General features: G+C 45.4%; 1 protein-coding gene across 7 annotated transcripts in view; it reads right to left on the minus strand.

Annotated features, from left to right (window-relative positions):
• Positions 1–2,092: 2,092 nt before the first annotated feature.
• fray (oxidative stress responsive kinase frayed) overlaps positions 2,093–14,082 on the minus strand; it is a 145,539-nt gene continuing 133,549 nt past the window's right edge. For 6 of the 7 annotated variants that reach the window (XM_089546023.1, XM_089546026.1, XM_089546024.1 and 3 more), the window contains exons 4-18: positions 13,612–13,720; positions 12,863–13,004; positions 12,264–12,319; positions 11,163–11,272; positions 9,620–9,721; positions 8,848–8,981; positions 7,842–7,890; positions 7,282–7,347; positions 7,013–7,123; positions 6,015–6,191; positions 4,749–4,885; positions 3,677–3,729; positions 3,278–3,346; positions 3,124–3,185; positions 2,093–2,905 (exon numbers count right to left, since the gene is read on the minus strand). In XM_089546023.1, coding sequence (XP_089402149.1) covers positions 2,822–2,905; positions 3,124–3,185; positions 3,278–3,346; positions 3,677–3,729; positions 4,749–4,885; positions 6,015–6,191; positions 7,013–7,123; positions 7,282–7,347; positions 7,842–7,890; positions 8,848–8,981; positions 9,620–9,721; positions 11,163–11,272; positions 12,264–12,319; positions 12,863–13,004; positions 13,612–13,720 — 1,461 coding nt within the window. In that variant the 3' untranslated portion in view covers positions 2,093–2,821. The remainder of the gene's footprint in view (positions 2,906–3,123; positions 3,186–3,277; positions 3,347–3,676; positions 3,730–4,748; positions 4,886–6,014; positions 6,192–7,012; positions 7,124–7,281; positions 7,348–7,841; positions 7,891–8,847; positions 8,982–9,619; positions 9,722–11,162; positions 11,273–12,263; positions 12,320–12,862; positions 13,005–13,611; positions 13,721–14,082) is intronic. The other variant, XM_089546027.1, reaches the window with a different exon arrangement.

Genomic DNA, 14,082 nt, shown 5'->3' on the forward strand with positions numbered 1-14,082 from the left:
CACATAACTTTCTGCCGCCCCCTGCCACGCTTGCCTTGTCATGGAATCCACCCCATTACCCTTAAGGACGACCGTTTATCATGCCTTCGCATTACATGCCCTGCCCAAGCCCACTTCTTCCTCTTGATTTCAACCAGGATGTCATTAACGCGCATTTGTTCTCTCACCCACTCCGCCCGCTTACGATCTCTAAACGTTACACCTATCATTTTTCTTTCCATAGCTCGCTGCGTTGTCTTTAAACTTGAGCTGAACCCTCTTTGTTAGCTAAAAATTAACATGCAGAAAACCAAAGTAATATTCAACAGTTTAGCAAGAGAACAGCAATTCGCAATTGGTGGCAAGGTGCTGAAAGCAGTAAGAGAATGTCTACTTAGGGCAGGTAGTAACAGGTGATCCGGATCATGAGAGGAAAATAACTAGAAGAATAAGAATGGGGTGGAGCGCATATGGCACGTTCTCTCAGATCATGAATGGTAGTTTACCAATATCCCTCAAGAGAAAAGTATACAACTGTATTTTACCGATACTCACCTATGGGGCAGAAACGTGGAATGAACCGCTCAAACACAACCTTTAACGCAGACATCAGTGAGTAATTTGAAACCTAATGGCTATTGATTTCTGCACAGAGAAACTGAAAACAATGCTGGTTACAGAAATGCAAAGAAAAAAAAAATGGCTTGTCTCCTGCATGTAGTGTCTCAGACTCAAGCTTCAAGGTCACCCTGGAATTTTGCCACATACAGACTGAATGTCGCAGCATGTCAGAGGAGCGAGGCATCCATGGATTGACTGCGCTTCCCTTCTAATACAGGGCCCTGCACTTTTATGTCAGGCCACGAAAGATCATATTGTGCCTAGTGCAGCCCACTTATACAGTCTCTGCACGCAGTGCACACAGCACTGCCAGTCGCTTGGAAGCCAGATAAATATGCAATGGAAAATGCTGCAAACTTAGTACATTGCCATATTAGCACTGGGGACATGGCTGCTACTGCCAGCAAGAATCCCATGGACACACTTGTGTTGAGTTTGCAAGACACAATGTCCCTTTCCTTTATTATGTAACAAAATTTGGCTCACTCTAGTTGTAAAACCTGGCGGTGAGAAATGCTGCTTTCCACTGATGCAACTGCATGCAACGTTGGCATACTCTTCCACTAGTCACTGCTCAACTGAGATGGCAATAGAAGCAAAGTCTGCCAGATGCAAAAATGACTAAATTTATGCTTGAAAATCTCGCAAGTAGCACTACTGTTTTTTGACAAACACTAAGCCTAAATATGGAAAGAGGTGTGATTTAATGGGTCACACTTGGAGGGGGTGGTTGTGGGAGGGTAATCCCATTTGTGCCATGCACTTTACTTCATTGAGAAAATGGTGTTCACCATGATCTTATTTAAAATTTTTTGCTTGTACACCCTGTATGGCTGCTCATGCCCGAGTGTCAGAGATGACACTCTTCTCAGGATGCTGATCAGCTTGATATCTCGGTGCATTTGTTGCGTTATTTCCTAGCCGGATTTGAAATGGGCAGCAACACCAAATTTTCTGAGCTGCACTAATCGACACTACCAGATATTCAGCCTGCTTGTAGTGAACTTTGAGATGCTGCACATCAGTGTTGTTTGTAATAAGCAGGCTCAGCTCTTCGTGCTCAAATTCAGGCCGTGTGGCTTGACAAAGCCAATTCAGGCTCTGCACACACTTGTAGGCCACTACTAAGAACAGAAGACACAATGGGGCACAGAAATGCTGAATCCATGACAAAAATGCTGAAAGCTGATATTACCTGAGAACACCAAGAGCACTGATGTCAGCAGTCACCGCACTGGGGAAAGCTAGTGCGATATGGCTGCTCCATAAAGACAGTGCAAGACCAGTGATTAGCAGCAGCCATGAGAACTGTTTGTTGCCCACAACTCTTGGGGCATGCTGTGCGACAAGGAACGTGGAGAAACCTGCGCTATCCACAAGCTGCTTAACTGAAATTGTAGTTGAGCAGAGCCATGTGGCTCTAGTGAGAGGTTCCTGAAACCTCGGTCCTGAAACCAGGGTCAACAGACAAAAATGGAACAAAGAGGCACAGTTTCTTTGAATTCTGCCTTTATTGTTGTCTATGACTGCCTCTGAATAAATTAAACTGACCCCTGCTGCCAGACTCCACCATGGAAGCGGGTCAGGCAGCACCCATGCCCAAGACTATGGTACACACTTGCATAATCGAACGTGCCTCGCTCAGCCCATAGTGTGGAAGCAGTGACTGGCGAGGAGGCACTGGAGAATGAGAGGGGGGGGAGTTGCATGAATGGCACGGCCTACGTACGAATGTGGGGAAAAAAAAAAGTTTGAGCTGGGAGGTAAGGCTCTCTCTCTCTCGCAAAAAGTGCAGGCAGCGAAGAAGCAGTGGCGTGGTCGTCTCCGTCGCGTGAATGTGTGCACGCATGCCACCTTGCAGTAGTCACGCGTGCACACCACATCAACAGCAACATACTTCTTGCTCCACCATGGTCATCTCACTTTGCACCCCTACAAAGCCTCCCTGTCTCTCGTCCCGTGACCAAAAAATTTACACTTTACAAAAATACAAAAACGGCGAAGAGAGAGCAGCGGGGCGATCTGACGCTGCTGCACTGCTCCCGCTCCACTTCTCTGCTGCCGCCGCTCCCCCCGGTTTGCTTGCGTTGCTCGCTTGCTGGCAAAGACCAATTATATAAGGCGGTGCGTGGTAGTACGTGGGCTTGCTGGCTGGCTGGCTCTTGCTGCTTCTCTGCATTCGGGGCGCGGGGTTTCTGCCAACTTTCAACGCTTGCTCTGGTTAGTCTACGATTGAAAGTTGAGCAAAACCGATGAGCGCTTTGTCATCCGGAGTGTCCACGGCAGCCTCCTCGGGCGTCTGCTTCTGTATAGGAAGAAGAGCACGCAAGCACAGTCAGACGCCCTGAAATACAATTGAGGTTCACGGAACACGCCCAGTGAAAAAAATGCACGTCTATCTCATTCGGTTCATTCACCATGTTTTGTCTCCGAATGACCAACGAAACACACAGGACGGCAGCCCCTGTTGCAACGTGCAGTACCAACACTGTTGGGAAAAAAAAAAAAAAAAAAAACTCTCACCAATGCAAACGTGGTCGTCCTCAAAGTCTGGTTGTCAATCAGCTTCTGCAGGTTTGCAGCCACTGTGCGAGCAAAAAAGCAAGGAAAAGAGAGTCAAATGCAGCTCTCATAACGGCAAGAAACCGAGCTTTAAACAAAAGTACTTAATACGCACCAACAACTACGTCCTTCCCGTCTACAAGGCCAGCGCCAACAAGCTCTGATGCGATGCCATCAGCAGTGTCTGAAAGAAGTCGCAAAAGAGACGTCACCATTCCTGCACACTAGCTAAGCACAAAGCAATAAAAAAAGCAGTGATCTTGAACTCTAAAATAAAGGCTGTCACTTCTTCTCAACAAAACAAGCAGTCGAGCTAGTTGGTCATGCATTTTGAATGTTTCAGCGCAATAAAGGACATTGGACAAGTTTGAAGAGGACGAGCACACAGCACTTTGGGCAGATTTTTAACTACGCATCCAAGCATGAAAAAGTCAGACAAAGCATATGCGACGAAAACAATGGTCTCTGCACAGCTGACCAAACACGGTCCAACACCGATTGATTCCATGCTCACCTTTGTCACGTGTGAACTCAAACCGAATGTCGTTCAATTCTTTCCTTTGATTCCTGAAAAGATGGAAGCAAACATTTAGAAAGCAAGTACTCACAAGACTGCTTTTGCCTTCTTTTCTCAACAGCCTTAGTTGCGAAGCCAAATGGCCGCAGTCAAAAGTTTATAGAAGACAATATTTTTGAAGTTCACTTTCATTGCAGTCCTTGCACACAGCCTGCAATAAATACACCCAGCCTAAATCTGCCAAACTACACTATACACCATTAAACCCCATTTGACGTGCATGGGATGCAAAGCAATTTCTTCAGCATAGAAACATTCAATAAACTTACAACAGCAGCTGCACATCTACGTTAGATAAATTTTTTAATACAAGCCTGACTAGCCTAGGATATGTCGAACTTTTCTCGCAACAGTAGTGCCTGACAACAAGCACTGCATAGAAGCTTAAAGGTGCACTGAAGAGGAGTCTGAACTCGTATTTTTATCGCTGGAACTCTAGCTACACATTCCGAGCGTTCCTGCAAACTTCGAATTATTGCCCTGTGCGGTCGATTTCCCTAATTTAAATCGGATTAACGTCGGGCTCCCACATTTTTTTTTTTAATTCCCCGCAAACAGTGGGAGGAGTAGACCAACCTTTCAGCCAGTCCCGTGGCCGCTCTGGCATCGGCGGAGTGATACGATGTGATCGGCGAAAGCAAAGAGTCCACGCGTATTTTTTTATTTCTGTAGGCCTAATTTGCAGCTATGTAGTCTCTGACTAGACCTACTTATTCATGGCAACCTAAACGAAACAAAATAAAAGAGACAGCAAAGTCGCCATGTGACTGCCTGAAAGGCATTCCATGCGTTGGTCGACTCCTCCCACCGTATGCGGGGAAATTTAAAAAAAAAAAGGCGGGAGCCGGACGTTAATCCGATTTAATTAGGGAAATCGGCCGCACAGAGCAATAAGCCGAAGTTTCTAAGAATTCTGGGAACGTGAGATCGAGTTCCTGCGGCAAAAAGACGAGTTCAGATTCCTCTTCAGTGCATCTCTGAAGTGTGCAGGATCAGCGAAAGACTGTACCTTATCCTGAGGACAAGGTTCATGGTTTCTGGAGAGGAGACCGGTGCTCCTGCCACCGCCGTTGGTGCCGGCTGAGGAGGCGCCGGCTGCTGCGGAGGCACTTCACTCGGCGCTGTGGGCTCAGGCACTGGTGGTGGCTGCAAAGCACACACGTGCCCTTTTTGTGACACAGCTACACTCAAAATTCACCCCTGCCCAGCAGAGTCACTTTGTTCCTCACATTATATTTAGGTTTCAGCAGCTGAATAGTGGCTAATGCGTCTGTAAAGTTTGGTCGAGAACATATGAGGAATAAAGAAAACCTGCAAAACCACGCTGATATGTTCCCAATTCATCATCATCATCAGCCTGACTACACCCACTGCAGGGCAAAGGCCTCTCCCATGTCTCTCCAATTAACCCTGTCCTTTGTCAATTTTCGCCACTGTATCCCCGCAAACTTCTTAATCTCATCCGCCCACCTAATTTTCTGCCGCCCCCTGCTACGTTTTGCTTTCTCTTGGAATCCACTCAGTTACCCTTAAGGACAAGCGGTTATCTTGCCTTCGCATTACATGCCCTGCCCAAGCCCACTTCTTCCTCTTGATTTCAACTAGGATGTCATTAACCCGTGTTTGTTCCCTCACCCACTCCACCCACTTTCGATCTCTTAACGTTACACCTATCATTTTTCTTTCCATAGCTCGCTGCGTTGTTCTTAACTTAGTAAGCTGAACCCTCTTTGTTAGCCTCCACGTTTCTGCCCCATAGGTGAGTACCGGTAGGATAAAGCTGTTGTATACTTTTCTCTTCAGGGATATTGGTAAGCTACCATTCATGATCTGAGAGAACCTGCCATATGCGCTCCACCCCATTCTTATTCTTCTAGTTATTTCCCTCTCATGATGCGGATCTGCGGTCACTACCTGCCCTAAGTAGACATATTCTCTTACTACTTCCAGCACCTCGCTACCAATGGTGGACAATAAAAATAGATTTCACCCATAGATTTCACCCAGCAGGCGCTTTAGCGAGGCATTGTTACCACTGCCTGATGCGATTTGTCCATCTCTCCCTATCTACCCATCAACATTTCATTTACTGCATCAGCCAAGTAGCACCCCTGCAAGGCCACAAAACCCAATGGCAGAAAACCTTTTTAGAAAAATTTTAGTCCCTACCTGCGCCAGCTTCGCTTCCGACAGGGCCCACAACACACACACACAATCTACAAGCTGCGGCAACAGGCACACTGCATGGACAAAAAAACAAAAGAAAGTGGCTCACTGGTTGGGAGGGGATGAGATTGCTGGGCGCTGCTGCTGCTGCTCCCGACGTGGAGCCCGAGGAGGTGCCCGACGTGGTGGTTTCATGGTCAGCGGGCAGGGCGTTGTCGATGGCACTGTCCGATGAACTCGTGGACTGGTTCGCTTTCAGGATGGCCTCGTCTCGCGCTGCCAAGTCCTGCAGAGAAGCACCCTTTTCATTAGAGTGCAAACACTCTTGCTGCACTAGCTAATCTGACACAGCTGCACTGGCCCACAGACTATAGTATTAATATGATACTATTACACCACACTTATTAAATTATTACACCACACTCAGTCTGGGCTCACGTGCACTGTCATACGAACCCCTCCTTGACCTATCTATCCATGAGGCCTAGTCTGAACAATTCTAAGCAAGCTCATGCTAATACAAGACTATGCAAGCATCAAAACCCGTTGTGTATGGAGTCGAACCTTGGTATAACGGAATGGTTTATAACGAAATAATGAACATAATGAAGGAATGACGATTCCCCTTGGAAGCTCGGTCAACACATGCTATAATGAAGCTGCAGCTGTAACGAAGTAATTGCTAGGCCCCTTCAACTTTGTTATAACAAGAATCAACTGTACTTTGTGAAAAAAAAAAAGGGAAGAAGAGTATCTAAAAAACATGCTTGGCATGCAGTCCACTCCAGCTGCTGAAGACCACTCAAGCACATGACCAAGAATACTTACAGCAGTAAATTCAGAATTTTGCGCAGCACATTACAGCTCGATTCAGCTTGTCTCAGCAAGCATGACAGCACCTCGCAGAGAAGCCTTAGAGAACAGCAAATGCACTTTTACCACAATGCAATGCTGACCGCAGAGGCATGCACAAACACAGCTTGCAAAGGAGCACCTCGCACGATGCTTTGCGCGCCTTTGCCAGGCACAATGCTTGCCAGACTTATGTGGCAAATGCTTTCTGGATTTTGCATAGCATTTGAAAGCAGCAACTTTCTCGAAACACACCCTCTCATCCGGCGAGTCTTCATCATCCTCTCCATCTGACCAGACCCAGTCGCCAGTCTCGGTCCGGTGAAGACGACCACTTGTGCCGGGCACCCGCCTGCTATTTTTAAGCTGCAAATTCCATCCAAGAGATATGTACACAGGGGCATAACAGCCTGCACTCAAACCATGCAAAATCCACAGCATACATAAGGTGGCATAAAAGGAGACTAGTTCTGTCAGAAGAATTAAGAACGGGAAGATTGCGAAGTCGTGGCCAGGCAGCTCACCTTCTGAGCTCGAGCCTCTATTGTGGGGGCACATGTCAACAGCGTCTGCATCAGGTACTTCTTGTCCTGTAAAATGTGGCGCAGAAAAGAACGACACCGAATGTCAGCACACATTGCAAGGACAGGCTCTGTCAGAAATACACAGGCCACCGGGTTTGCTCCCGAGCCATGCTGTACGGCTGATTTCGCATGAACAGCATTTAAAAATCTTTCGGGGAACGGGGGTACCCGATATGAGCCAACTTTGCCACAAGCTACCTTACTCGGAGCGAACTCGATGAGCAACGGAGTCACTCACTCCTTCACTTTTTCAGAATACCATGACAAGCTTTCGTACGTTACCAGACAATGCGCAAAAGATACAAAGACCAAATAAAATTAATGAACTATATTTCCAATTTTACAGCTGTGTGCATGCTAAAGAGCAGAATAACTGAAATTGGGCATGTTGGCAAAGGTGAGAACTTTGAAATAGTGGAAACTTTGCAGCTTTGGCATAAAACAACTTGTCTTTCATTTCACTCTATGCTGAAGATAATGCTGGTGCCACTAATGCATACCTTTGATTTCTTGAAGAATTGGTGTTTCAATAATTCTGTAGCAGTAGGCCTGGAGGTGGAAAATGAAAAATCATGAGTGAGTACAGCAAGCTCAATGAAGCATGCCTGCTGCATCCAGAAAGCACTTTCCATCAACTCATGGTGAAAGCAGAAACATGCTTTCACTATGATCACAAGCATAAAAAGATGTAAAAGCAAGTTCCTTGCACTAAAAGGCGAAATGCAGCCTGTACTTCGTCTTATCACAGCTTCAAGCAAGAACAGGCACTTTCAGTACATCAGGTCAGACCACGAGTGCACAACAAAACGCGGAGTAAAGTGAAAAAAATTTGGCTTGCAGCAACAAACTAAATTAGTTTTTTTCAGTTTTTGACCCACAGGGAATCCTTAGAAACATGACAGAGCCTCCATGGGTATGCTTTTAATCATCACTAAACGCATATACAGCCCTTACTTATTGCAGGGGTGCGTGGCCCAGTACTAAACAGCCTACAACAAAGGCACACAGATGCCAGTGAACACCCTTGCATAAAAACTATTTCTGCACTGAAGAGAATCGTTGGGAATACAGTTTAGAAATGCTGAACTGCCAATTCACCAGTGCTGCTTTTAATAGCACACTAAACCACCTGCCCTGAACTAGCAGCAAAGCCGATGGCAGCTGATGACCCCCGTTTGTATCTGCCTACCCTCAGAAAATGAGGCTGACTCGCTATACTTCCCAGAGAGGCACTAGAAGAATCACCCACGTCCAAGAAAGAAACAATGCTGTGCAAATCCAATTCCAGAACAGAGGTTTGAAGCAAGGAACACTGAAAGAAGCAGCACTGCCGACTAGAGGATAACAGCACCAGAATGCGAAGACTGCTCCATGCGTAAAGCAGCACATCAAAGCTCTGAAGTGAAGGCTTTCCGTGAGAAATTCAAAGTGCTAAGTTCGGTGCTCCGAAGAGGAGTTGCACGCACCGGGCTAGACAGCCAACAAACGCAAAACGCAGCGACGCACCTCTTGGTGGGGTCTTTCTGCAGGCACTCAGTGATCATCTTGCGGATGGACTTGCCGTAGTTCTTGTACTGGTCTTTGTCTTCACCAACCATCTCGAGCGTGGGTGGGTCATTCTGGAGCGTCAGCATCAGCACCTGCGTGGTTGTCGAAGAAGTGAAAGAAAGTCAGTTCATCTCATCACAGCATTAAGAGCAAGTGTGATGTGTTTCTGCACCACCATGCAAGTTTCTGCAACTCTAGTTTCACTCTGGACTGCACCAACAGTTCTCTGCATTGTTTTCTGGGACACCAGGGACAAACTGAAGTTAGGCCTGAACTGATAGATTACTGCATTCATATGAAAAATGTGCTTCTTTCACTTAAAACAGCATGTATTAGCTAGAAAAGACAAAAAAAAGAGAGAAAAATGCAGTTATCGCCGCCACCCGCGATTTTTACAAGCAAGCTGCGACAATGCCCGGACCAACTTTTGCAAGCGAATCTTGGATGCTCAGCTACACTGCCATTCACTTCCACACGGTGATCCGGCAGTTGCTTTTGAACTTGATGTCATGAATTTAAATTCAGTATCGGTAAAAAAAAAAAAAAATCACTTCCTGCTGTCGAACAAATATCGGCACAGCCCACAGTGAGCAGTGCAACCTATTTTTACGAAGGACAAAAATTGCATTCCCCTCAACACTCTGAAAATACTAAGCAAGCATTTTTTTCTGTGTTTGCCTTCTTGATGCAATACAAAGAAAGTGACTGAGAAGCCGACTCTTGTACTTGCCTTCATGGGGGGATACTTGTGGTAGGGAGCAGTGCCTGTCACCAGCTCAATTGCCGTTATCCCGAAGCTCCAAATGTCAGCCTTGAAGTCGTACCCTGTAACCTGCAGAGGGAGCAATCGTGAAAGCGCAAAGACACAGAGGGGTCAGTTAAATGTCTGCCATGAAATGAGCCAAAAAAAAAAAAATAATTTTCACTAAGCTTAACACCTAAACTCAATTGATTTGTAATGACACTGAGCACCAAAAGAGTGTGTGTCGAGTACCACAAAGTGTATCTGACCACACTGCAACTTAGAAAAGAGAGAAGCAAGACTACTGCAGCAAAAAGTCTGCAACAGTGGTGGCCAAAGTTGCCTGTGATAAAACAGTTGCGTTTCTATACTCGCCGGCAGTTATTCTTGGCAATGACACAAAGGCTACAGGGGCGGAGAATCTGTAGCCATCGTTCCGCCAAATAATTCGGACGCACAATGGTGCGCCTGACGCCATCGATAGAGGCTTCTTGTAACTAGATAAGCCTAGCAAATTTGTTGCAATCAAGAAAACTATTTCAATGTCGAAAACTGGCAGCTGTGTTAGAAATATGTCTTAAACAGCGAATATTAACGATATACTATGGTTTAAAAGAAAACTTATAACTGCAAGCAAGGACTATTTCCACTACACCGGAAGAGACAATGTGTTTGGGCTCTGGAACGTCTGCACCTTTGCCAGAAAAAGCTGTCGCGGAGTATAGCATAACCCACAATAAGCAGGGCAATGTGCATCCAAGGAAATGAACAGCACGGAGCATCCTCCCCACACACAGCTAACCAAATGCTGCTGCTATACTTATCTACATAAGAAAACACCTAGCGGGCCTGATTCGGAATGCCTCCACAGGTTCTGGCATCTTCGAAAAACGTAGCGCGAAACACAAGACACAGGTAAGGTGAAGACAGGACACCTGTGTCTTGTGTTTCGCGCTACGTTTTTCGAAGATGCAATTGCTCCGACTAGCCCAGTTTAGCTTACTTGTGCGGTTCTGGCATCATTCGCGCTACTCATCTCCTCGTAGCTTTTTATTTTGCCGCCCTTGCTAATCAATGAATCAGAGAAACCAGTAACATCTATCCTATCTGCTCAATTCATCGCCACAGTGAGCATTTGAAGATTACGTAAGTGCACAATCATGGATGGACCAGCCACTCTGAACATCCCCATTCCATCAGTGCCTAGCTATGACTCACTCACAGAACTGCAGATATAAATTCCATGGCACAGTTGAAAATTTAGGCGTGAAAATATTTCACAGTCCATCCAGTCACCATGAATACATATAATCATCAAATCCGTCAAAAAAATGAAACCCGATGCCATCTTGCATCGTGCAACGGTGTTTAGCCACTTAGTATCTGAATTCATGGCTACAGTGACCCATGACTCAACTAATGTCATCACTGATATGATGCCACCTAAAACATCCCCAGGTGAAAATTAAACAACCAGAGCCCTTTGGGTAGAGATATTGAGTTGACCCTGAAGTTCACGTCTCTTGCTCACCTGCTCCATGACTTCAGGAGCCATCCAGCATGGCGTGCCTACAAAAGTGTGCCTCGACTTCTGCCTCGACAAGTCACCGCCAGTCGCAAGCCAAGAGCTCACACCAAAGTCTGAAAAGTGAGGCAGTCAAACAGAGGTTACTACTGCAGTATGAGACTTTAGAAGACAAAAAAGAAAGCAAAACTGAGAAACTGGACGGCAAGCAAGGTACAGCAGAAAAGAGTCAAGACCTGCCGAGGTTTTAAACATTTACACTCACAGGTTCGAACTAAATGACTACGTTGCAACTACATGTGTACGAAGATTCTTTCTGACAGGACAACAGCTGGAAAGCTACAAATCATAATCACATACACTTGGAAAGGCAGCATATCCTATATCCCTGTTACAAGGTTGCTCGCACTAAATAATAAAACACAGATGCAGGATAATAACCACGCACACTGGCTGAAGAATTCCGTGATCAAGGAGAGCAATTCCTTATGCAATGCATATGTCAGTATCTCTGATCGCTAAGATAAACACAAACTTTTCATCATGAAAACCTCAAAAACACGAGCATCTGCAGTTGCCTTCACAAGTCTCCGAGACAAAAACTAAACAGATGGGGCTGAGGGCTTTCCCGGCTGACCCCAGCATAGATAAGAAATGGGAGTGCAATGCACTCAATCGAAAGCCTCAAGTGTGCATAGGCTAATCTTGCCACTGCTCAGGGTATCAGCACAAGTGAGGCTCCTATTTCTCGGTCCTCAAAATGCGACCGCCTGGCCAAGATCACATCCCAAGTCTCGCATCAAGAGGCCAGTTCACTAACTACCCTTCCATAACAGCCAAAGCCTAACGTCCAAAAGATAGTGAGGGCCAGGCAATTTTCTTTTCATTTCTTTTTATAGCCCATTTGACTATGTCCACAACATAGACGCAAATAAACCTCAACTGCACATTGCTTCTGAGATGCATGGTAAACACCCTTACACACGCTGTACTGCTCTGTGGGCCATGAAAATCTATGTGTGGTGTTTCCAGTACAAGCATCATGTGTCATGGTGAAGAGCAATGAAAACAAACTTGCAGCTACAGTCAGACCAGCGTCAGGCTTACCTGCAATCTGGACAGCACCATCTTCACCAAGCAGAATATTTCCGGCTTTGATGTCTCTGCAGGACAGTTCATAACCACGTGTGAATTTTTTATTCCTCTTTACTTAAAAGAAGATGCGCCAAGACTGAAGCAGTGTATCTTTCTCATAAGTTAAATTACAAGGCAACCAGAGTGCAAAGTTTGGCAGCTACGAGAACTAGTCTACATCTTTAAAAAAAAATTCAATGGCTTGCTGAAGATGCACGCCATCATAGCAGACACATGGCATGGAAAAAGGCGTGTCAGTAGTACCTTCTGGGAATTTTAATGAACTAGATAAATAGCCACACACTTAATGACAAATTAACGCCAGCAGCATGCCAACGTTTTTTTTCAAAATGGCTCCTCTGGAGTGATTTATTATCTCGGAGCAATCAGGTGTATCAGTAGCTCACAGTGGAAAAACAAAGGAAGAGGAAGTAGGAAAAGAGTAACCAACCAAAGGGTTGACTGAACAAGTCATGCAAGTAAATATTTATAGCCAGAAAAGAAGAAGCAGCTGACAAACAAACAGCAATTTGTAGGAAGAAACCGGAACAGCAGTACCATGCACAGCTCACCTGTGGATCTGGCCATTGTTGTGAAAGTACTCGAGACCCTTGAGCACCTCCTTAAGGACCGTCGCAATGGTAGCTTCATCAAAGACACCATGTTTGCAGTCCTCCGTTTTCATCTTGTGCTTGATGATGTCCAAGAGAGAACCTGCAAGAAAGGGAGAGAAAAAAAAAGCATCAACCGTACTTGTTAGCACCAAATGTACGGCTTGGTACAACGTGTTTGCATGTGCAACCTTACTGCCTTTACATCGCGCATATTGTTCACTTAAGTTAGCAAAGCAATGAAGTGAACGTCGCTGGTAAGGGCAAGCACACACAGTGAACATATAAATCTAAGCATTAATAAAAGTTAGAGAGCGGGGCTTCTCCATATCTTTTAGCCTCGAGGAAAATAAATAGTTTTTAAAAGGTGCAGAGCAGCTCTGTGTGTCTTGTTTCTTCCTGCCTAAGATGTATGCAGAAAGGAGCATGCAGACACACAGCCCCTCAGAAAAATGGCCAAACTGAATACTAATGGCTGTCTACATAATGAAACAGTTTGCTACAAGCCATTACAGCGAGATTAGTCTCAAAATAAAGTGGCTGAAAGGATACAGATTAAGAACCCCTTCTGCAGGGGCACACGAGCTTTTGTTACAATGGTCAAGTCACAGGACTAAGACCAGTCAGTGGTACACTGATGTCATGTTAAGTGACCACTACTGCTTGCTAAAGACAAGTACATTTTGTACAGCATGAAAGCCTGCACTCACCACCAGACAGGAGTTTTATAACAAGCCAGAGTTCTTCCTTCACCACAAAGGAAGTGTAGTAGGTGACCACATTTTCGTGGTGGCAGGCACTCATGGCCTGAATCTCTTTCTGCAAGACAAAACAAAGAAAAGCAACATGGTAAGCAGGCACGAACAAAATGTGGTATACGCATTTTATCTCTCTCTCACAGACACACACGCGCACAAGAGAAAATTTGAAGACAGCAGCGTGTAGGAAATGCAGACATGCAGCCATAATCTTGCTAGCAACTCCATTTAAAGACAATTTACATATCACCTGTTTATTAGAATAATTAGAATTAATGAAAGCCTGCTGCAGTAGTGCCAAACATGCAGTGGTCTGCAAGGAGTTCACAGTGTAGATTACTGCACAATTTCTTCAACTTTTTTGTAGTGCACGGTAGGATGGGTCAGTGGATTTCAACATTTCAGAAGACCGCTTTCAAACAC

Source organism: Amblyomma mixtum, chromosome 5 (assembly GCF_055824585.1).
Source record: "Amblyomma mixtum isolate Tamu chromosome 5, ASM5582458v1, whole genome shotgun sequence".
NCBI lineage: Eukaryota > Metazoa > Arthropoda > Arachnida > Ixodida > Ixodidae > Amblyomma > Amblyomma mixtum.